This window comes from Bos grunniens, chromosome 1 (genome assembly GCF_055505025.1).
Source record: "Bos grunniens cultivar Pamir isolate PY7600 chromosome 1, Bosgru_T2T1.0, whole genome shotgun sequence".
In the NCBI taxonomy this organism is placed as follows: Eukaryota; Metazoa; Chordata; class Mammalia; order Artiodactyla; family Bovidae; genus Bos; species Bos grunniens.
This window is the reverse complement of record NC_141165.1, coordinates 44,969,055-44,994,275: the sequence shown is the minus strand read 5'-3', so window position 1 is coordinate 44,994,275 and position 25,221 is coordinate 44,969,055. Positions and strand designations below refer to the sequence as shown.

The 25,221-nt window shown below is 37.6% G+C and overlaps 1 protein-coding gene across 8 annotated transcripts in view; it reads right to left on the bottom strand.

Moving 5' to 3' along the window:
• The window catches only part of MME (membrane metalloendopeptidase), a 116,208-nt gene that overhangs the window by 24,186 nt on the left and 66,801 nt on the right, over positions 1-25,221 (bottom strand). For all 8 annotated transcript variants that reach the window (XM_086317594.1, XM_086317602.1, XM_086317616.1 and 5 more), the window contains 4 exons: positions 24,381-24,479; positions 20,986-21,066; positions 19,614-19,717; positions 4,479-4,537 (listed from right to left, as the gene is read on the bottom strand). In XM_086317594.1, coding sequence (XP_086173720.1) covers positions 4,479-4,537; positions 19,614-19,717; positions 20,986-21,066; positions 24,381-24,479 — 343 coding nt within the window. The remainder of the gene's footprint in view (positions 1-4,478; positions 4,538-19,613; positions 19,718-20,985; positions 21,067-24,380; positions 24,480-25,221) is intronic.

Genomic DNA, 25,221 nt, shown 5'->3' with positions numbered 1-25,221 from the left:
CTTTAAAAGTCAATTATCCTATTTAGTTTAAGTCTTGAATGAATGAGAGGCTTCCTAGGTAGCTCAATAGTAAAGAATCCACCTGCCAAGCAGGAGATGTGGGTTCAATCCCTGGGTTGGGAAGATCCCCTGGAGAAGGAAATGGCAACCCACTCCAGTATTCTTGCCTGGAGAATCCCATGGACAAAGGGGCCTGGCAGGTTATAGTCCATGGGGTTGCAAAGGGTTGGACGTGACTTAGTGACTAAACAGCAACAGCAGCAGAATGAACTAGACTTTACACCGACAGAACTACTGAACATCAAAGAGGTCTTCAAAGTAAAGACTCTCCAGAGAAAAAGCAAAGGTCTTTAATGATAAAGAGTTTCCCTTGTGGCTCAGATGGTAAAGAATCTGCCTGTAAGGCAGAAGAACTGGGTTCGATCTCTGGGTCAGGAAAATCCCCTAGAAAAGGGAATAGCTACCTACTCCAGTACTCTTGCCTAGAGAATTCCATGGAAAGAGGAGCCTGGCAGGCTACAGTCCATGTGGTCACAAACAGTTGGACGCGACTGAGCAACTTTCAGGAAAAGATCTGAATGGTTTCTAGGAATACTTTACAAAGGACAGACTGCATGGGTTCTCAGTTGATAATTAAACAGGCTCTGACCTAGTTTCAGGTAATCATTTTACTAGCTGGGAGATGTATCAGACTAGTTTTAAAAGCAATGTTAAGAAGTATCATCAAACTTTACCTTCCCACTTGATTTTTGACTACACTTAGAAATGAAGGGCTAGACTGAACAAACCTGGAGAAGCTGGCTATACTGTTGAGAATACTTCCACTGAAGTACTAAATCAGTTGGTTGTCTTTCTTCATACTAAAATCCTTGGGGCAGGGGGAAATGTATCTATTTGTAAGATACTTAAGAGAGAGCTTCAAGATGACAAGGTATTCCCAGGAAGAGAAAAAATATATCTTTGGTTTATTAAGCCATTGCATTATTCATAGTGTTATTCACCCAGGTATTAATTTCTTTTTTTTTTATTTTATTTTAATTTTAAACTTTACATAATTGTATTAGTTTTGCCAAATATCAAAATGAATCTGCCACAGGTATACATGTGTTCCCCATCCTGAACCCTCCTCCCTCCCCATACCATCCCTCTGGGTCGTCCCAGTGCACTAGCCCCAAGCATCCAGTATCGTGCATCGAACCTGGACTGGCATCTCATTTCATACGTGATATTTTACATGTTTCAATGCCATTCTCCCAAATCTTCCCACCCTCTCCCTCTCCCATAGAGTCCATAAGACTGTTCTATACATCAGTGTCTCTTTTGCTGTCTCGTACACAGGGTTATTGTTACCATCTTTCTAAATTCCATATATATGCATTAATATACTGTATTGGTGTTTTTCCTTCTGGCTTACTTAACTCTGTATAATAGGCTCCAGTTTCATCCACCTCATTAGAACTGATTCAAATGTTTTCTTTTTAATGGCTGAGTAATACTCCATTGTGTATATGTACCACTGCTTTCTTATCCATTCATCTGCTGATGGACATCTAGGTTGCTTCCATGTCCTGGCTATTATAAACAGTGCTGCGATGAACATTGGGGTACACGTGTCTCTTTCCCTTCTGGTTTCCTCAGTGTGTATGCCCAGCAGTGGGATTGCTGGATCATAAGGCAGTTCTATTTCCAGTTTTTTAAGGAATCTCCACACTGTTCTCCATAGTGGCTGTACTAGTTTGCTTTCCCACCAAAAGTGTAGGAGGGTTCCCTTTTCTCCACACCCTCTCCAGCATTTATTGCTTGTAGACTTTTGGATCATAGCCATTCTGACTGGCGTGAAATGGTACCTCATAGTGGTTTTGATTTGCATTTCTCTGATAATGAGTGATGTTGAGCATCTTTTCATGTGTTTGTTAGCAATCTGTATGTCTTCTTTGGAGAAGAAGAGCTAACACCTATCCTGCTCAAACTCTTCCAGAAAATTGCAGAGGAAGGTAAACTTCCAAACTCATTCTATGAGGCCACCATCACCCTAATACCAAAACCTGACAAAGATCCCACAAAAAAAGAAAACTACAGGCCAATATCACTGATGAACATAGATGCAAAAATCCTTAACAAAATTCTAGCAATCAGAATCCAACAACACATTAAAAAGATCATACACCATGACCAAGTGGGCTTTATCCCAGGGATGCAAGGATTCTTCAATATCCGCAAATCAATCAATGTAATACACCACATTAACAAATTGAAAAATAAAAACCATATGATTATCTCAATAGATGCAGAGAAAGCCTTTGACAAAATTCAACACACATTTATGATAAAAACTCTCCAGAAAGCAGGAATAGAAAGAACATACCTCAACATAATAAAAGCTATATATGACAAACCCACAGCAAACATTATCCTCAATGGTGAAAAATTGAAAGCATTTCCTCTAAAGTCAGGAACAAGACAAGGGTGCCCACTTTCACCTTTACTATTCAACATAGTTTTGGTAGTTTTGGCCACAGCAATCAGAGCAGAAAAAGAAATAAAAGGAATCCAAATTGGAAAAGAAGAAGTAAAACTCTCACTATTTGCAGATGACATGATCCTCTACATAGAAAACCCTAAAGACTCCACCAGAAAATTACTAGAACTAATCAATGACTATAGTAAAGTTGCAGGATGTAAAATCAACACACAGAAATCCCTTGCATTCCTATACACTAATAATGAGAAAACAGAAAGAGAAATTAAGGAAACAATTCCATTCACCATTGCAACGGAAAGAATAAAATACTTAGGAATATATCTACCTAAAGAAACTAAAGACCTATATAGAAAACTATAAAACACTGGTGAAAGAAATCAAAGAGGACACTAATAGATGGAGAAATATACCATGTTCATGGATTGGAAGAATCAATATAGTGAAAATGAGTATACTACGCAAAGCAATTTATAGATTCAATGCAATCCCTATCAAGCTACCAACGGTATTCTTCACAGAGCTAGAACAAATAATTTCACAATTTGTATGGAAATACAAAAAACCTCGAATAGCCAAAGCTATCTTGAGAAAGAAGAATGGAACTGGAGGAATCAACCTACCTGACTTCAGGCTCTATTACAAAGCCACAGTTATCAAGACAGTATGGTACTGGCACAAAGACAGAAATATAGATCAATGGAACAAAATAGAAAGCCCAGAGATAAATCCACGCACCTATGGACACCTTATCTTTGACAAAGGAGGCAAGAATATACAATGGATTAAAGACAATCTCTTTAACAAGTGGTGCTGGGAAAACTGGTCAACCACTTGTAAAAGAATGAAACTAGAACACTTTCTAACACCATACACAAAAATAAACTCAAAATGGATTAAAGATCTAAACGTAAGACCAGAAACTATAAAACTCCTAGAGGAGAACATAGGCAAAACACTCTCTGACATACATCACAGCAGGATCCTCCATGACCCACCTCCCAGAATATTGGAAACAAAAGCAAAAATAAACACATGCGACCTAATTAAACTTAAAAGCTTCTGCACAACAAATGAAACTATTAGCAAGGTGAAAAGGCAGCCTTCAGAATGGGAGAAAATATTAGCAAATGAAGCAACAGACAAACAACTAATCTCAAAAATATACAAGCAACTCCTACAGCTCAACTCCAGAAAAATAAATGACCCAATCAAAAACTGGGCCAAAGAACTAAATAGACATTTCTCCAAAGAGGTATTAATTTCTATGCTTATTTATGTGATATTACTACTAGTGAACATAAATTTTGGGGGGGATCAAAAGTGGTTGCTGCTGCTGCTAAGTCACTTCAGTCGTGTCTGACTCTGTGCGACCCCATAGACGGCAGCCCACCAGGCTCCCCCGTCCCTGGGATTCTCCAGGCAAGAACACTGGAGTGGGTTGCCATTTGTGGTTAAGTAAACACAATTCCACATGGTTCAACCTAGTAAAACCGACTTTGCAACTTTCTGAGCTTCTCTCTTGGAACCTTCTAGGAAAAAACAATGATACAGAGCAGGATCATCTCTACCAATGCCTGCATACAGAATTGAGAAAAAAATTGGATTTCTGAAACTTTGGTTCTTGAAACTTAAACCACTTAAGATGCTGATGCTTAGAAAGTCCTAAAGTTAGTATAACTTTATGGAGATATAAGGGAATTTTTTTAAAAAGCAGTTTGAAATAAAAGTACTTAACAATAAGATAAACCACTTAGCTATAAATGAGAATGTTATAAAAGAAACAAAACCACTTAATGTGACTTATACTGATTTAAATTTTGCTATTATAGTGAAAAGAGGTACATGGATACATTTATTTCCAAGGAGGATATTCAATAAATCAGTAACTCAGCCTCAACATTGCTTTTATAGGGAATATAATAAATTGGTCATGCAAAGCACTAAAGCGTGGGACCAACAGAGAAATATTATACAGTTATTTAAGAACAGACCTTACCTATCTGATTTCTGCCTGACGAGTAAAATGCATTGACTACAGCTGCTCCGCTTATCCACCTATAGAAAACATAAGAACTTGTTACAAAAGATACTAAATTATCTGATTCAATCTGTTCACAACCATAAAAGCATTACCACTATTCCAAGATGAATTTTAATTTTCTGTTTGAAATATGATCAACAAATTAAAATTAATTCACTAGATGAGAGCATTCATTTAAAAATATTTCCACTTCTTGAAAAATGAGTGTACACAGGTCTGCAATCTGTTATTTAATTTGCATACATTTTTAATGATGGCATCTCACAGTGCAAAACCCATTCTAACACATCTCTTTGGAAACTGCAATGGATTAAAATTATATTGAAATTTATTTAGTTCTGTGTTCCTGATACTAGGTGACTATGCCAACAATTCTGGAACAGTTGACAAAATATAGAAATAATGCTAAAATTTCAATTCAGCAGATTTCAGGTTGCTAAAAAGTACATTTAAACTTTTTAAATTCTTGGTTTACAAAGAGCCTCTTTGGGGACTAAGAGATCCCCTTGACAGGTATTCAGCTTTGTGTAGTGTGCCTACTCTGATTATTGTCACTTAAAATTTAAAAAAAAAAATATGACAGATAAGTGAGCAAAGGTATATTTTTGTATAATGACTGCAAAATGAAATCCAGGTGATTCTTAAATAAATCTGTCTGTCTGTATATGACATGAATTAGGCTCTATATTGGACCTAGAGATTTTATAAAATACAATTCTTGACTTCAGAAGACCCTAGTTGAGGAAATGATAAAGAAGCATAAATAGCTTATACAAGAGTGAGTGAGAAAAAAACCAACAATCCAGTTCCCCAAACAACAATCTGAGAGCAGCAGTAAGGTAAAGGATGGAGCCAGTGTTCCCATGTCTTTCTGCTAAGATGTTATGAAGACTGCATATCAACAATCACTGTTAAGCACTTTTGTGCAACAGGAGTAATACTGTCTTCATAGGCTGTATTCTTATATACTCATTAATAGACACATATCCTTATATTGAAAGTGTCAATTTACTTGAATTCTGATACCTTCTTAAATGTCAGCACACATACACACACACACTCAAAACAACCATATATTGTTATCTAATGGCCGCATAGTTACCCCACTTTTAGGGCAACAATTCAAGTGAAAATTATTATCCTACTCATGAAACAAGTTTATAGTAATTAACACAATGAGGTTAAATCAGAACTGTTTCCAGACCCTGCTTTGCAAGGTAAGCAGTCCAAAGTCAGCTGCCCAAATCAGCATTTTAGTTAAATTTTCAGTAACTATTCTGGGATATCAGATGTAAGTCCTATTTTGATCTATTAAAAGTAACTCAGACAGGGTCACATATAACAACTGTTAGATAAATTCTAATTAAGCATGAGTTTTACCTCCAATAACAAGACTAAGACATTCATATGAAGGATATATGGCTTAAAAAAAATTCAGATAGAGTTTCTGTAGATAAAAAAAATTCAGATAGAATTTCTGGGAATTTTTCTTTAGGAAGAAAATAAGTTTGAAGATGGAGGGTTTGGGTTGGGGGATGGTCAATCAATGTGTTTCTTCTTTAGTTTGATTTTGTTGTTTCAAATAGAGAAAAACATTTTCAAACAGGATGGTATGACCAATATTTCAGTCCTCCCTAATTTCACCACAGCTGAGTCATCAATATTTTAATTTCTTGCAGGTTGATGATTATAAGCATACAATTTTATTTATTTTAATTAAACTTGACTTGCTTCCCACGTGCTTTGTAGTGACTCACAACAAAAACACGTATTTGTAAACCCAGGGATGTTAGACTAAAATCTTGATATCAGAAGCTACATAGGAAAAGTTGATTTTGTGTGGCCCAAAAGTATTATGAAAGAAAATATATAAATAAAACTCACGATCAGGAAAAATGATGCATTAGGACTATGTTTAAATAAATTCACACAGAACCACATGACTCACGTATGGTTCAAGGCTATCTGGCAGGAGCAGAAAATAGGAAACATGCTCACCCCACTCCTGAGCAGAAACACTGCTCCTTGTGGTGAGTTTAGAGGTATTTCTGATGTGTCATCAACATTCTGAAAGTGTAAGACAGCAAAACTTGCCACCCATAAAAAGTCTCTTTGGCATGAAGATAATTTTGAGATGAAAACAAATCTCCCGGAAGACTTAGGAAGAAACTTCGACCTGCCCCATGACTGCCTAAAAAAATTTAGATAGAGGAGACCTGTTCCTGAAAAAGAGCCATCACCAGAGGGATCTTCAGGGAATATGGACCAGATGTGGTGGGGCAACTATTCAGAGCCTAGAGATCAGAGTCCATTCTGTATCCCTTTGTGACAGCATGACGCACTGAATAAGCATTTCCCAAACATTTGATTTTCCATCTTCATGTGAATTGTCTTCCTCCCCTTTGAGGTCCCAAACCACTATTCTCAACATCCTCTTTTGTCTTTAGCTGAAGATGGTATTTAGGGTTAGGGGTTCAGCCTTGGCAAGTTACTCAGTTTTCCTGGGTCTCTCTTGTGTGTACATGGTATTAAACCTTGATTTTTCTCCTGTTAATCTGTCTCATGTCAATTTAATTCATAGACCAGCCAGAAGATCCTGGAAGGGTTGAAGAAAATTTCTTCCTCCCTGATAATAGCCAACATAACAGATTTTATGCATAAATAGCTTATACCTATTAGAATTTCAATTGTTTAAAAATTACTTTAACATATTTCTAGGCCCCAGTTGTTCAGTTCTGAACTTCTGATTTAGTGATAATATACTCTGCATGGACATTAGTGGGTAATCACAGATAATATATACAAATTGTTGGTTTTGCACTCAGGCACAGTACTAATAATGAAACACAAAAGGTGCCAAGTCAACATGTTTTCTATTTTTAAATTAGTATATTAGAGAGGAATAAACTAGATACAGCAATCTGATGTTGCAGATAGCAACAGATCTCAAAAGTTGGACATAGATGAATGGAGTTTGTATTATCCATCTCATGTTTATTGCTTTTGTAAAAATAAATGTCCCACCTGTTGTTTTAATGATTTTTTTTTCTGCTCTTCTGTTTAAAATTGTACTTTGATCAATGTTTGTAACTTCTTAGCAGGGAAAGTTTTACATATTAAAATGTCCACTGTGAATTACACCTTCAAGAAAATAGGTAGCTATTTATGACCACAGAACAATCACATAAAATTAGAATCATAGTGGTTAGTTTCACAGAGCACAAGTGTGTAGTGTTTGCCTTTTCTTCCCCGAGACCTTTCACAGTGCATCCTCAGGCCAACCCTGGGTAATTATCCAGATCCAAAAGCACAGGGCACTTTGTCCCTGGGAATGACCAGAACTTAAGGTACTGTAATTGGATCATTCATCTTAAAGTGATGATAGCAGTTACAGACTCAGTGTCTAATATTTGTGGTCAATCATGAAATATCTCACTATGTTACAGCAAAAGCTAAATTAAAGGACAAAGAATATAGTTTTTAAAGTAAATGGTGATATAACAAAAACTGTAAGATCTTCTGATTTGGATGCAGCCTCAGAGTTTCAGGAGAGGCTTTCGTTTATGGAAAACAGACAAATGTGACCCTGAACAGCAGCACAGAAAAGAGAAAATGCACAACTAACGAGAGAACCAAGTGTCCAGTAACAAAATGGATAGTGCAAGTTATCTGAAGATACCTTTAAAGTATGGAGGCCAGACACTAGCATCTCCTACAGCAGGTACTGGAGCTGAGAGAGAGTGCACATCACTCTGTTCTTTGACTTCTCTTCCTGCCTCCACTATGTGGCTGTAGAAGGATGGGTATGTGCAGTATAAAGTGAAGGGTGGGGAAGCAAGAGGTAAGCAAACTTTACTTTCCATTTCTGAGAAACAATTTTGTCAAGTAATCTTATTCTGGTTTGGGGGCATTTACATACAACAAACTGAACTAACAATGTAGTTGGGAAATATAACTGAAATCTCCTGGAGAGGCGGACCAGGTGCGTTTCTCCTCCACCTCTTAATTACCCTGAGGAACCTAAGTGATGATGAGATGAAAGCACAGGACACCGTTTTACCCAGGGCACTGAAAACAGAAGTCTACAGCCTGATCCTATAGCCTCTTGGATATAATAAACCCACTGGATTGCAAAGACATATGGAATAAAACTTCTTTCACTTATTCATGTGTAACTTTAAAACAAACATCTTTAAACAACAAAATCATGAATGCTCCTTTCCCTGAAAACATTTAATTTCCCAGCATCTAGTGGCTTTGAAGCAATTCCTTTGAAATCAGCAGTATAATACAAAGGTTTTCTCTGTCTTCCTCAAATACTTCTGGAAAGGAGAATTCTCATTTGTAATGGTAATTACCACTGTAATTCTTTATATTTATTAATATCCCCTCAGCAGGACTTCAAAGTTTTCTATATATTTTCATTCATCTTTCAAACCACCCATATAAGATAGATGATACCTCAATTTTCATGTATAGAAACTAAGGTACATCATAGATCAAACTCTTTTTCCTAATTTATTTATAGAGTTAGTGATACAATTGGGAAAAGAATATATAAACTACTGAGAAATATGACACACTCGTCTTCCAATCAATCCCCAACTTCTAACATGTCGATCTGCACCATGCATAAAATTTCATTACAAAAATCAATGCCATTTCCTTGCTAACCTCTTTAAAAATGAAGGTGTTCACATTTTTCATCTTTTTTAAAGATTTGTTTTATTTTTTGGCTATACTGTGCTTAGGATATTAGTCCCCCGACCAGGGATCAAAACCATGGCCCCTGCATTGGAAGTGCAGAGTCTTAATCACTGGGAAGTCCCAGTGCTCATTTTTACATTACTTTATATTTAGGGCGGCCCCTACCCTAACAAGCTTTAGGATGCTGGCTTATACACCACCCTGAAGTCTCATCATGACCCAATCATAACGATGGCTACTGTTTAATGAACACCTAAGTTATGTGGCACAATACACAATACACAATGACCTCACAAAGCAAAAGTAAATGCTATTATCCTCAGTTTATAAAGGGACCATTGAGGCTCAGAGGTATCATGGTGGTTGTCTAACTTCACACAGTTAATAAGTGGCAGAGCAGGAATCTTAACTCATGGTTGCTCACTCTCTCTACCATCCACCTCAGCCCCCTGGTTCCAGAGTACAAGCTCTTTCCATTGCTGCATAAAGTACAATATTTTATACAAAGGCAAAAGCATAGTAGGACCAAAGAGCCTCAATAAATTGGTCCTTTAAGAGTAGTTAACAAGCACTCTGAGTGATTCACCTGATCCTCGGAGGTGAGAGCCAAGGTTCTTTCTCTAATAGCACAATAAGAGAATCAACTTCTCTTTCAACCAAAAAAAAAAAAAAAAACCAACCCCAAAATCATTGATTTTCTTCCTAGAAGTCATCAGTTGGTTGTGTATGGTTGTAAGTTGGCAACAAGACGCAATCGCTTTAGTCTTCAGTAACTCTATGTGTGTGTACATGCATGATGTGTGCACTCATGTGAGCAATGTCAAATTCAGAGAAATTCCCAATTTGGAACATATAGGGGTGGGTGGATTTTTTTCTGTTAGAATTTTCTTGTAGTATTTATTCTCCTGACTGAGAATAATCTTGTGATCTTTCAGGAAAGAATTGAAAGCTCTTACATCCTATATACCCCTTAGCAAGGACATAACATTACAAGTCTATTGTCTGTCTAGCTCATGAAATAGTGACTCCATGAAGGCCGCAATGTTTCATGTTTTGTCCTTTTTCTAAATTATGGCAATAACACTTACCACGAGATCTACCCATTTAATATATTTTAAGTATCTAGTACATTATGGTTGACACTAGGCACAATGCTGTAACTTACTCATTTTGCTTAACTGGAAATTTTTTGCCTGTTGATTAATAACTTCTCATTTCCCTCTTCCCCCAATGATTCCCTCCTTTGATTTTATGAAATTTGACTATTTTAGAAACCTCATATAAGTGGAATCAGGCAGTACTTATCTTTCTGGGCTTATTTCAATTAGCACATTTTCTTAAGTTCGTCAACGCATACTGCATAATTTCCTTCTTTTTAGATACTGAGTAGTGTTCCACTGTATACACAGATATTTTTTTTCCAACCATTCATCTGTTGAGGGAAAGAGGCTGCCTCCACATCTTAGCTATTGTGAATGGTGCTGCTATGAACACGGGACTGCTAATATCTCTGAGATCCTGAGTTCAACTAGTTTGGCTATAGGCCCAGAATTGCTGGGTCTTATGACAGTTCTATTTCTAACTTTTTAAGGAATGTCTATGTTGTTTTCCATAACTTTTGCACCCTTTTGCATTCCCACCAATTGTGTTCCAATTTCTCCACATCCTTGCCAATACTTGTTGTCTTTTTATTTATTTTTTTAACAATATGTCATCCTGACAGGAGTGATGTGATATCTCACTAGGGTTTTGATTTGCATTTCCTTGATGATTAGGTTTCCCAGGTAGCACTAGTGGTAAAGAAACCACCTGCTAATGCAGGTAGACACAAGAGATGCAGGTTTGACCCTTTGACGGGTGGGAAGATCCCTTGGACGAGGGCACACCAACCCACTCCAGTATTCTTGCCTGGAGAATTTCATGGACAGAGGAGCCTGGTAGGCTATGGTCCATTGGGTCACAGAGCGGACATGGCTGAAGTGACTTAGCACACATGCATGATGATTAGTGATGTTGAGCATCTTTCCATCTACCTGGTGGCCATTTGTACGTCTTTGGAGAAATGTCTATCCAAATCCTTGTGTGCACGCTCAGTTGCTAAGTCGCGTCTGACTCTTAGTGACCCAATGGACTGTAGCGCACCAGGCTCCTCTGTTCATGGGTCATTTTAAATTGGTTATTAGGGTATTTTTTTTTTCTGCTACTGAATTATAGGAGTGCCTTATATATATTGGAGATTAATCTGTTACCAGATATGTGATTGGTAAATACTTTCTCCCATTCCTTAAGATCAGATGAGATCAGTTGCTCAGTCATGTCCGACTCTTTGTGACCCCATGAATTGCAGCATGCCAGGCCTCCCTGTCCATCACCAACTCCTGGAGTTCACTGAGACTCACGTCCATCGAGTCAGTGATGCCATCCAGCCATCTCATCCTCTGTCGTCCCCTTCTCCTCTTGCCCCCAATCCCTCCCAGCATCAGAGTCTTTTCCAATGAGTCAACTCTTCCCATGAAGTGGCCAAAGTACTGGAGTTTCAGCTTTAGCATCATTCCTTCCAAAGAAATCCCAGGGCTGATCTCCTTCAGAATGGACTGCTTGGATCTCCTTGCAGTTCAAGGGACTCTCAAGAGTCTTCTCCAACACCACACTTCAAAAGCATCAATTCTTCAGCACTCGGACTTCTTCACAGTCCAACTCTCACATCCATACATGACCACAGGAAAAACCATAGCCTTGACTAGATGGACCTTTGTTGGCAAAGTAATGTCTCTGCTTTTGAATATGCTATCTAGGTTGGTCATAACTTTCCTTCCAAGGAGTAAGCGTCTTTTAATTTCATGGCTGCAGTCACCATCTGTAGTGATTTTGGAGGCCCCCAAAAATAAAATCTGACACTGTTTCCACTGTTTCCCCATTTTTTTCACATGAAGTGGTGTGACCGGATGCCATGATCTTCATTTTCTGAATGTTGAGCTTTAAGCCAACTTTTTCACTCTCCACTTTCACTTTCATCAAGAGGCTTTTGAGTTCCTCTTCACTTTCTGCCATAAGGGTGGTATCATCTGCATATCTGAGGTGATTGATATTTCTCCCAGCAATCTTGATTCCAGCTTGTGTTTCTTCCAGTCCAGCGTTTCTCATGATGTACTCTCTATATAAGTAAATAAGCAGGGTGACAATATACAGCCTTGACGTACTCCTTTTCCTATTTGGAACCAGTCTGTTGTTCCATGTCCAGTTCTAACTGTTGCTTCCTTACCTGCATACAAATTTCTCAAGAGGCAGACCAGGTGGTCTGGTATTCCCATCTCTTTCAGAATTTTCCACAGTTTATTGTGATCCACACAGTCAAAGGCTTTGGCATAGTCAATAAAGCAGAAATAGATGCTTTTCTGGAACTCTCTTGCTTTTTCCATGATCCAGCAGATGTTGGAAATTTGATCTCTGGTTCTTCTGCCTTTTCTAAAACCAGCTTGAACATCAGGAAGTTCACGGTTCACATATTGCTGAAGGCTGGCTTGGAGAATTTTGAGCATTACTTTACTAGCCTGTGAGATAAGTGCAATTGTGCGGTAGTTTGAGCATTCTTTGGCATTGCCTTTCATTGGGATTGGAATGAAAACTGACCTTTTCCAGTCCTGTGGCCACTGCTGAGTTTTCCAAATTTGCTGGCATATTGAGTGCAGTACTTTCACAGCATCATCTTTCAGGATTTGGAATAGCTCAACTGGAATTCCATCACCTCCACTAGCTTTGTTCGTAGTGATGCTTTCTAAGGCCCACTTGACTTCACATTCCAGGATGTCTGGCTCTAGGTCAGTGTCGATTCCTTAGAACCTTAAATTTTTTTTTTTTTTTTGCTGGGCAGAAGCTTTTAAATTCCAAGGAGTCCCACTCCCACTTATTTATTTTATGCTTAGTTCTTAAAGCATCTCTAGGGCTTAACACAATATTGAGAACATGAAAGGCATGCACACACATATAGGTCTTGGGATACCAATGAGTCCTTCAGGCCCCAAGAGTACTGACTCTTTTCAATCTGGAAGGGTGATGCGTGGTAAGCCTAGGTGAGGCACTGCTGCCCTGCAGACTGTGGAGAGTCATGACAACCAGAAGCCACGCACTATCTGGGCATTGTCCTCTCAAGAGGGCACACTGGTATCAAGTTCTAGACTTCTTTTGCAAAGCTCTTCAGTTTAAACCTTTAACTTATTAGCCTTCCTTCTCTATCTCTTCTTTCCCCTCTGAAACAAACCTTCCTTGGTGCTAATTAAAATGCAAAAAAAATTTTTTTCACTGATAAGATATATTTTGCTTATAATCCAAAAACGTGTTGAAAAATCACAGTCTGTTATCTTAATGGGAATCTAAATAGATGGAACTTAATATTTTAATCTATTATTATAGGTGTAGAACATGAGCACACCAAGGCAGATACTGCCACAGGAAATCAGAGTGACTTGTCCAGGTTTAGTCTGTTAGTCTTTCTGACTAAGTAGTACTTGATGAGTCAAAACCATCTGCTTTATGTATCTTCCCATACATCTACACCATGGAGAGTCACTTGTGTCCCAAGTCTCCAGCACTCTAAATGCCCACCCTGCATGAGTCTTATCAATTTTCCACCTCTGGGCCATCTCATTACTTCACAGAAATCCTCTATAGCTATTCTTTTGAAATTCAAGTTCAATGATACAAGACTTAATTAGAAGACTAAGTCTAGAAACATCCCTGAAGGGGAAATAGCAGAAGAGATACTTCAGAAAGAAGTGAGGTACATCCCTACCTTGTAAGAATATGGTCTTTCTCTCCTGGGTCACTTGTGGAAAAGCCAAGGACTAAAACATCTTGGCTCTTATCAAAACTTCACAGTAAGGGCCCGAAAATTTTAGTGCTGGAAAGAATCTTAAAGATGTTATAGGGTCTAAATCAACCTGCTCATTTCACAAATACCGAAACTTCAAGGCTTTTAAAAGGCTACAGATAGTAACTGGCAGAACTGAGACACTGAAAAAGGGGTAGCAAGTCACTGCAGCAGCAAAACAACAGTGGAACCAGCCACCCTGTCTTTTTGGTGCTGTTGGTTTTTCGGGAAGAACTACACAGAGCCACAGCTGTTGGCCGCCAACCTCCGTAGCACCACTTATTGCAGGGACTAGCAAACATCCAGTTGGTCCAGATTAGAAAAAACAGCAGACTTGAAGCAATAAAGGAGAAGAAATGAATCAATCATTTTGTTTGTTTTGCTCTAGTTCACCTCAACATTAATTTAAATGCTGACATGTTCCTTCCAGAGAATGTTTTACTAATAAGTAAAAGTTTAATTGTGGTTTTAGAAAAGTGCTATCCTAGCACCTTGTCTTGTAATCGCAACAGCCAACTCCGCCTTCCATCGGCTTTCACTGTTACATACCTGCCTCTTCCATTAGATTGCTAGCTCGGAGTCTTACTCATCTCTGTATCCTCTACAAGGTAGCACAGTACTTTGCACACTGTAGCTATTTGGCAAAATGTTTATTGCTGCTGCTGCTGCTAAGTCGTTTCAGTCATGTCCGACTCTGTGCGACCCCATAGATGGCAGCCCACCAGGCTCCTCTGTCCCTGGGATTCTCCAGGCAAGAACACTGGAGTGGGTTGCCATTTCCTTCTCCAGTACATGAAAGTGAAAAGTGAAAGGGAAGTTGCTCGGTTGTACCCAACTCTTAGCGACCCCATGGACTGCAGCCTACCAGGCTCCGCCGTCCATGGGATTTTCCAGGCAAGAGTATTGGAGTGGGGTGCCATTGCCTTCTCCAATGTTTATCGAGTTGGCTGCTATTACTGTCAGTTTGTTTTGAGTTTCATGTACAATGGCAGGAAAGATGCAGCAGTGAAATAAGTCATTGTAGTTTATGAAATGCAACTCCACATGCTCAACAGTCATAACTTACCAAGGCTGGTACTACTTGTCCAAATTATATTACAGAAAATCCTGTCTTGAGAAACTAACAAAATAATGTCAAGTCTAAAATTAAGGAATTCACTTTATTTTGTCCTAGTACATTGCTTCTTTTTAAAGGTTTATGTTTGTTCCATAGAGTCTAAGTGAATACTCATGTTACTGAAAGTAAATTATTTCAGATACTTCGCCAAGTCATTTTGCCAATGGATATTACATTTTCAATCTAACATTATTACTATTTGATAACATGATGTGCTTGAAATTATTTACAAACTGTCATTAAGTCCGCAGAGAACATAATGTTTGAGGTAATTTTGGAAACATAAACTAGGTACTCAGAAACCCCATGAACCAACAGCCTTGTAAATTTAAATCTTTGTCCTTTGCAGTTGCCAGCTGCTTGAATGGGCAGAAGGAGGTTCTTTTAGCCAAATGACTAACTTAGGCATATCACACTCAAACTTTCTGACTTTCTCAATTTTTTGAATTCTTAAGCAGAGAAAACAGAGATCATATTGGACGTATTCACCAACGATGATGGTGAAATGCTTGGATATATCAGTATTTATTTTAGTGGCTGAGTTCACTTTATCAGCACTGTTACAAATTGACTGTTTTATCAATCATTCACTCTGTCATCATTGAAGGAAGGTCCACATTCTATTCATCAATGTTCAATCTCTGGTGGCGCAAATACATGACTTCTGCTTTCTTTCAACAAGGGCTATTCCAGCTAAATGTAACATAATATACTGGTGACGAAAATATGTGTAAGGTATCATACAAGGACAAGGTGAAGAGAGAAATGTAAGGGATGCATGAGTAAGGAGATAACACTCAAGAAAATTATAGTAAGTGTAGGTTTCTGATAAATGAACAAGGGTGGAAAGAGTGGTCCGAGGTAAGGGATAAGGAGGAGGAAGAGATGGAGCAGTGATTTTAAAGTAATTCCTATGGCTGGAGATTTGGGACAATGCTGTGGGGTAGGGTGACTCTGAAGGGATTCTAGAGTGTGAGCAGTAGATTGTAGAGCTTTGTACAAGCTTCATGAGATGGGCAGAACACATTGAAAGGTTTTCATCAGAAAACAACATGACTCAGTCTGTGTTTTTAAAAGCTCTCTAAGGTGGTAGCCTGGAAAATTAGCTCAAGATTGACTGTGAGATGATTGAGAAGATTAGGAAAAATATTGTAATCACTCTGGTGAACAATGAGAAATGTCCGAATAAGGCATGACAATGGAGATGTAAGATGGATCCACATGCCCTCATGCCAATAAAATAGTTAATTAGCAGCTGGTGGATATAAACATTTTTTAAGATAGGATTTGTAGTAAATATCACAGCAATTGCGAGAGATGATAGAAAAGAACTGCTCTGAAATGATGAACCCATGTGTGTGTGTGTGTGTGTGTGTGTGTGTGTGTTAGTCGTTCAGTCGTGTCCGACTCTTTGTGACCCACGGACTGTAACCCACCAGGCTCCTCTGTCCATGAGATTCTCCAGCCAAGAATACTGGAGTGGGTTGCCATGCCCTTCTCCATGGGAATCTTTCTGACCCAGGGATAGAAAACACTCATATCAGGACCTCCCTATTAGTCTAGTTTCTAACACACTGTGCTCCCAATGCAGGGGGCTTGGGTTCCAAGCCTGATCAAGGAACTAGATCTCACATGCCATGGCTAGGATCCAGTGCAGCCAAATAAACAAATAAATATATTAAAAAAAAAAAAAAAGGAAAGCAAACTTATAGTTACCAAAAGGGAAAGGGGGAGGGGGATAAATTGGGAATTTAGGATTGACATATACATACTGTTATATTTAAGGTAGATAACCAACAAAGGCCTAGAGTATAGCTAGTATAGTATACTAGAGTATAGCTATACTAGAGTATAGTATAGTTCCCTAGCATAGGGAACTTTACTCACTATTTTGCAATAACCTAAATAGGAAAAGAATTTGAAAAAAGAATATATATATATGTATAACTGAATCACCTTGCTGTACACCTGAAACTAACACAGCATTGCAAATCAAGTATGCTGCTGCTGCGTCACTTCAGTCGTGTCCGACTCTGTGCAACCCCATAGACGGCGGCCAACTAGGCTTCCCATCCCTGGGATTCTCCAGGCAAGAACACTGGAGTGGGTTGCCATTGCCTTCTCCAATGCATGAAAGTGAAAAGTGAAAGTGAAGTCGCTCAGTTGTGTCCGACTCTAGCAACCCCATGGTAGCGACCCCCGCAGCCTACCAGGCTCCTCCGTCCATGGGATTTTCTAGGCAAAAGTACTAGAGTGGGTAGTCCAATATAAATTTAATTTTTTAAAAAAAATCAAAATTCCTAAGTTAAAGGTATCATCTTGTAAAAATATCTCACAATATTGAATATGAGCAAGTATGATTCAATATAAAAAGGAATTAACATTAATGCAAAGATTCTGACCTGAGAAGGGGGTGTGGTACTTAAAAAGAATACCAGTACCTGAGACCCCACCTAGAGGCATGTCCATCACAATCTAGGGTGGGAGAGCTGGAGAATCAGTCTATTTCAAATGCTCCCCAGCTGAATCTAAAGTGCAGTCAAGAGTGTTGAACCCTTGTATTCAGCATACAGGTAGAAGATGAGGAAGGAAGAAAAACTAGCCTCATATGGCAGTGAAGACCTTAAAAGGCATATTGCACTTGTCATTGACTGTCAGAGGCTCATGAAAGGATCCAAAAAGTACTACTGAGCTGTGCATGCTATTGAGAAAACATTCATTAAATCTTAGATACAGTCTTTGCAATTGAGTATCTGTGGTAAAGAGAAAAGAACTCAGAGAAGATCAACACATATGATGAAAAGGAGTGAAAATTACATACTACATTACAAAATTATTAAGGAACTGAGAATATATTAACTTCCAAAGAAAACATCAAGCAATAATTCAACAACGATTTTTTAAATTATGAAGAAATATTCTGATGTCAGGTGGATGCAGCTTATATTAGCTCTTTTCGGAAGGAATATTTGATGATAATTATATATAGGTATTTTACAAAGTGCTAACAATTATTAAATGTAAGTATATAGTATGTAACTATATTTTGTAAAGAAATAAAAACATTCAGACTTGATTATAAATTTTTCCACAAGGTATTCTTTTTGATGACTTTCTGTCAATTTCTACAGCTAGGACTTGACCACTGAGTATGACAGAAGCCATATGTACCCAATCTCTTTCTTTCCCACCTGGGGCACTAAACGTTCTCTGACATTTGCTGCCCTATTTTTAGTACCAGATAACATAACATTTGCTCCAGTGGAAACACAGGGGTCAGTAAAAGAAATTGCTGTCTTTTTCAGAATACCTGAAGGATTAAAAATGTTGTACAGGGATTGAAATGTATTGGCATTTTCATACTGGGAATTTTGTCCAACCTGTACTTGGTTTACTGAGAATAGAACACTCTGTCATCAAATAGTTCTTCTGCACTTTGTCCCTTTCTTGGCACATTTCCCTGCTGGAGGCAGTTTGTTATAACACATCTTTCCTACACTCTACTATTGTAATATAATGTAATTGAATCAAGGTTCACCTTTGATTTTTCCAGTTCCCATCTTGACTTGGTCGCTATTCCAAAATACTAACTTAATAAATGTTAGTGAAAGAATAAAGGAATATAGGAGTGAACCATACACTTCACTAGCATGGTATTGTGTCAGTTACCACAAAGATCAAGTTAGTATATTTACTTTGCACTTGCTCACTCATTAATTTATTTTTAATTGAAAATCTCCTATGTATCCAGCACTGTGTTGAATGATCTCCTATTCTCTTGGAGCTGTGTGGGGAAAAGTCCACACAGTTCTAGGGACTTAAGTGCATAAACACTTATGTTGATAAATATTTTAAAGACATCCATTTAACCAAAAAATAAACATTAAGCTGATCATTACTATGATGTACTAATACCACTAGTAAGCAGAGACTGAATCATTTGAAAGCTATGAATGTGACTGAACCCTGATATCTCAGATTTGGTTCTCACAAGGTTGAGAGAAGTGTTACCTGGACAAGCTAGGTAGGGGATGGAGTTGCAGGATGGCTGAACAATAGAAAGGTAGGTGGGTCTGAGGGTAGATGATAATTCTGAGTACAGTAATAGACCCAAAGAAGGTTTGAAGGATCTAAGGACTGCTTAGACTAAAGTGTTCTAGGGAGCTCTGTCCACAAAGTAGAAGGGACAGACGATAATATGAGAAGAAACCAAGGGTAGTCTAACACCGTAAGGAAAAAATTTATATTTTGATTAAATCCTCCTATATTCTTAGATGCTCTTAGAAGTACTCAATAGAAAGAGAACATTTCACCTTTTAACATTTATTCTAAGTCAGGTTCTTAATCCAACAAAGGGCCTCTTCTGAATGAACATATTAGAAAATTGAAATATACATACTCATCCTTGTCCACCTTTTCTCGAAGCTTCTTTAGTTGTCTATTTTGGCCAAACTTCAAGTTTTGAATTATATTCTCAAAGTATTCTTCTTCCTGGTAGCTCAACTATATTAATTTAAAAGAATTTTGAGAACAATATTAAAAATGTGTCTCCAAAGTTTTGCTAAATAGCATTAAGAGATTATTACTTAATAAAGTTAGCAGAGAGCATTAAAACTTACCAAAGAAAAATTAAGTTCTAATTAATTCTATACAAGTCACTGCTGCTCTGGCTGAATTATTTCTTCAGTGTATTCTTTTCTAATTAATCAAATGAAACTAAGTGTCAAACAAGCTTTTCTATATTTGTATCAATCCTTACATGACAGATAACAGCATTCTTATTTACTGTGTTATAAGAACACTTATTCTTCTAATCCTCAAAATAATTTTATGAAGATGGGCTATTATCACCATTATTAAAGTTGAGGAAACTGAGGCACAGACAAGTCACTTGTCCAAGTTAATTAGTGATGAAGTTGAGATTTGAACCCTAGGAGTCTGACTTTGAGTTGATGCTCTTAGCCAGTTAGTGTGTGGTAGAGCTGAGATCTGAACCCATGCAGTTCAGCTCTGAGGCTATATGCTCAGCCACTAGACTCCTGCCACAAGGGCCCCAAGGATGCACATGCTACAGTGAGCTCATTTTTTTTTAAAGTCAAGCTTTTCTGCAATAGAAAAAGAAATGAGGACACTGTGCCTTGCAAACTCTCAAGTTAGGCTAGTAATCAATGATTAGAAATCATCATCCCCGGATCTAGGCAAGGACCATCTTGTCACCAAGGTGGCAAGTAGTCGTGGAGACTGCAAGGTTAGCAATAAGCTCTTATGTGACTCTGAAATCCATACTTCAATCAATTCTGGTTTCATCATTTACATTACACAGGGGAATAAAACAGTTTCTTATTCTCGAATAATAGATGCTTTTTTTCCAAATAGAGAAGACATGACCAGGTTAATCCAGTGGAGAAATAATTAGAAATTGGAAAGAAACCTGAAGATTTGACTTTTCAGGCATGTATAAGAAGCCTGAGTACTGCCGGTTCATCACTTAAATATCCATGCCTTGATGCACTTAAAAAAAAAAACACCAAGTTTTTATCACTACTCTTAAAATGGACTATATGGAAAGCAAAATAAGAAAACCAAATACAGACCAGGCCAATGAAACAATAAGCTAACACTAAAACAAACAGTTCTGGCTTCAGTGTTAAAGGCTTAATATAATAAGAGCTCTCTGTGTAGGCCCTCATATGTTCTGGCCCCCCCATAGCAAGAAATGACATTGCCCCCAGCCTCAGGCATCATCAGTGTAGAGTCCTTTTAAGACTTACCTCAAGGTACTCATTATTCAATTTGTCATCATTTGAAATAATGTCATCAGGATAGCCAATTCTTTCTTTAATTGCTAAGGCCTATGAAAATTATAATATTGAATGTGAGCATGATTATGAACTTTCAAATGCAAACTTTATGATTGTGCCCTTGACTGGAAATTGAATAACTTGATCCATACTGTTTACAAAATGAGTATTTGACCACACTTAAACAGAGTCTTTGCCATGGCTTCTTCCTGGAATTCAAAATAAAAGTGTCCTGAAATTTAGCTTCTAATACCCTATTCTCATAGTCTGAAGCTTGCCCAAGAAAATTAACATTAAAAACTGACAAATCTTTGTTCCACAGGTATTGAAACAAAGGTATTACAAACACAGGTATTACTCTTATGAACTTTTTCTCTATAAGGCTTTTTTCGTCAGTCTTACAGTCCATGGGGTCGCAAGAGTCGGACACAACTTAGCGACTTAACTACTACGACTACTACTACTATAGGAGAAATAATATTTAGAACTTCCATTCTAGTAGCTTATCTTTCCACTTCACCAATTTGGCTGAGAAAACAGATGTGGGCTTACAGGTTCAGTGCCAAATATTCTTCTTGAATATTGGTTCCTGGAGTTTTTATGTTCTCTTTCGGTCTCCAGAGCTAGAGTACCCAACTTTCCACAGTTAAATGAATGATATTAGTTAAATGAGTAGAAAGCAGGGTTTTCCTTGTTATACCATCTCATGTTTACCAGTTGCTTACTACTGTTTGTATATGTGCATGCTAAGTTACTTCAGTTGTGTCTGACTCTTTGCAACCCTATGGACTGTAGCCTTCCAGGCTTCTCTGTCCATGGGATTCTCTAGGCAAGAATACTGGAGTGGGTTGCCATGCCTTCCTCTAGGGAATCTTCCCAATCCAGGGATCAAACCTGAGTCTCTTAAGTCTCCTGCATTGGCAGGCCAGTTCTTTACCACTAGCACCACATGGGCCATCCTTAAAATTGTTTACTTATAATTATTTCATTATTACCACTTGCTTGTGGGTGCTAAGTCACTTCAGTTGTGCCCAATTCTATGTGACACTATGGACCATAGCCCACCAGGCTCCTCTGTCCATGGGATTCTCCAGCCAAGAATATTGGAGTGGGTTGCTAAGCCCTCCTCCACGGGATCTTTCCAACCCAGGGATTGAACCTGTGTCTCTCATGTCTCTTGCACTGGCTGGCGAGTTCCTTACCACTAGCGCCACCTGGGAAGCCCACTTGCTTACTACTTGCTATTTCTATTTTTCACTTCTCTCATTTTTCTCAAAGATATTTGATTCAATCATGCCACACTGTTCTTAAGCAATTTAACTAATTTACATTTTTCATGAGGTATTAAGCTTGCATCTCTGAGTTATTTGTTTTGCCATCAAATGGATGCGGTTTTGTTACAAATCTGTTTCATGAGTCTAGGATTTCCCCAGTGGATCAGACAGAGGTGTCAGCTAATCTAATAGGCCCAGCCTATTTTCTTTCCATACTGTCAGCTCATAATAAATCACTCCCCTCTCAGTGGTATTTTCTTTTCTAGAAGATATTTCCCCCAAAAGTATTCTAAGGGATACAAAATCTACAGAAATGGGAGGTACTACATAAGAAAGGATATATTGTAAAATATTTGGGGTAAATACTGTGACCGCTTCCCAGGTGGTTCAGTAGGTAAAGAATCCACCTTGCTGGTGCAGAAGACTCAGGAGACATGGGTTCAGTCCTTGGGTTGGAAAGATCTCTGGAGAAGGAAATGGCAACCCACTCCAGTATTCTTGCCTGGAAAATTCCATAGACAGAGGAGCCTGGCAGGCTACCGTCCATGGGGTCGAAAAGAGTTGGACATGTCTGAGCGACTGAGCACGCGAGCGCTATGACAGAAACATGAAGCAGGCTCTTTCACTGAAGGACATCTTAGAGTCCATAATTAAGTAATTGCAAGTATCCAAGAGGATGAATTAGTCTGCCTATTTATTCATTCAATTTGTGTTCTAGGATCTACAACAAACCAGGTACTTTGTGAGGGGTTGAGGATACAATGCAAAAATTTCTGCTCATGGAGAGTTTATTGTAAAGGTCAATGGTAGGCAATAAAATGAATATTAACTCTCAAGTGTGATGTATGATGCCATAAAATCATACTCTAGAGGCATGTAACCTAATCGAGGGTAGGATCAGGGAAGCCTTCCTTCAGGAAGTGTTGCCTAAACTTTTTGAGTATGGGACTCTTTCACAAAGCAATTTGCAGATCCAGAGTTTTATATCACCTTGGGAAATTATTAAGTCTAGAACAACTTAATTAGTTACATCAAAAAGAACCATGTTATGACAGCTAGAACACTAAACGAGCAAATCCAGCCTGAACTTCTGAGGAGCTAGACACAGTGCTGCAAAGACAGCTATCCTGGGGTGCCAAATTCTAGATCTGAGTCATCCAGGGTTCTATGGTCACTGAAGAAGATGATCCTTCTATGTGATCTAATCCTGAAAGAAAACTAGACTTCAGTTGGATTCTCTTATTATAAATAGATTTATGGACTCTTTCTGTGTTAAGTTTAGAGAATGGTCTGTTCTTCCTGCTACTCTAACTACTGAGGAATAATCAGGTTGCATGTGAATACTGCTTATAAAGCACATACAGTTTTCACTGGACATGTTCCTTCTAGTTTTATATAGTTATCAAGACAATGGCATAGTAAATTTAAACCTGGGATTTCCTTAGAATTTCCATTTTGATTATTCTATGCAAGATGTTAAAAATCTCAATAAAAGGTAAATAGTGATGGTAAATAAGAATAGTTTATAAAGAGCTCCATCAACATCTCTGTAACTGTAGGACACTCCATAGTATTCAAATAATGCACTACCTCACATTGGCTTAATAGAAATTTGGTATTATTTTCCCTAGGTTATATTTAAAAAAAAAAAAAAACTAAATAGCACATGTTTACAAATTTTTAGCTAGAAATTTGCATTAAAGATTACTGAATATTGGTAGAAGTCTTTTAAATATGTTTCATAAAAGGAAAAATATGAACCACTGATAATATCTTCTAATGCTTTCTTATTCACATAAGATTTTTCTCTTATTTTCTTGGTTTGTAAAGACTTCTTTTTTAAAGAAAAGGAGTTTTTCAAAGTTTTGAGCTGAACATGGAGAGTAGGAGCTAGTTGCAAAGAAATAATGAAAGACGAAAATCATAGGAAAAAACTTCATCCATGAAAATTGTTCCTGGATATGTTACATCTTGAAAGAGTGTATTTTTATTTTATACAATTCTTGATTAGCATATTTTCCCCAAATATCATAAAAGTTCATCATTTCTTATAGATTTTTCTTTGGTAGTTAGCTCTGCCTTGCTCTTTACCTTTTCTTCAGCTTTCTTTTTTGTTTCAGCATCCATCCAAGTTAGGTCATCTAAAGTTTGAATAAAAACCGCCCGGATCTGGGCAATTAAATCCTCAACCTTAAACCAAAAGAACAGAAAGCAAATATGAGCCATGAGATAATTTTTTGTAATAAAAATTAAGAAAAATAGAATTATAAGCTGTGTTGATGTGATTCAATAATATGTTAATAAATATAAATGGTCTAAACAAATGGATATATATGGATAATTATATTTTTAAAGCAGCACTTCCATTATCAACACTAACGACTGAATAGATCCTAATGTATACATTAATAAAATTCTTCTTTAGAATGTATGGTTTCCATTTTCAAGAAAGAAGAACTAACATAAAATAGTAGCTGTCATTACTATTAATAGTTCAGTTAAACATGAAGTAGCATTTCAATAGATTCTTTCACCTTGCCTATAAGTTCCTTTGTCTTCCCTTCAGTAACAATAAAATATACAGTACTTGGCTTATACTTCAAATGAACTCTGATTTACTTTCTGTTTTTTTTTAAGAAAAAATACTAATTCTTAGTCAATTTTGCTAATAGAAGAGACTACAAATGACTATATTATAAGAACATGTGATTAGGTATTGTGAATACACTGCTTTTGGAAAATGGACAATTGCTTTTGGGTTAAACAATATTAGGATTAGAAAAATACGCAGACCCTTGGGGGAGGGAGGATAAGATTTATTGGGTAATAATGGCAAATGGTAATTCAGAAGTTCTCAGCCAATCAGTAAAATTTTAGGAAATGATGGACTACTGTGACTTCCCATTGATGCAAACTGATAGAGTACTGTGCT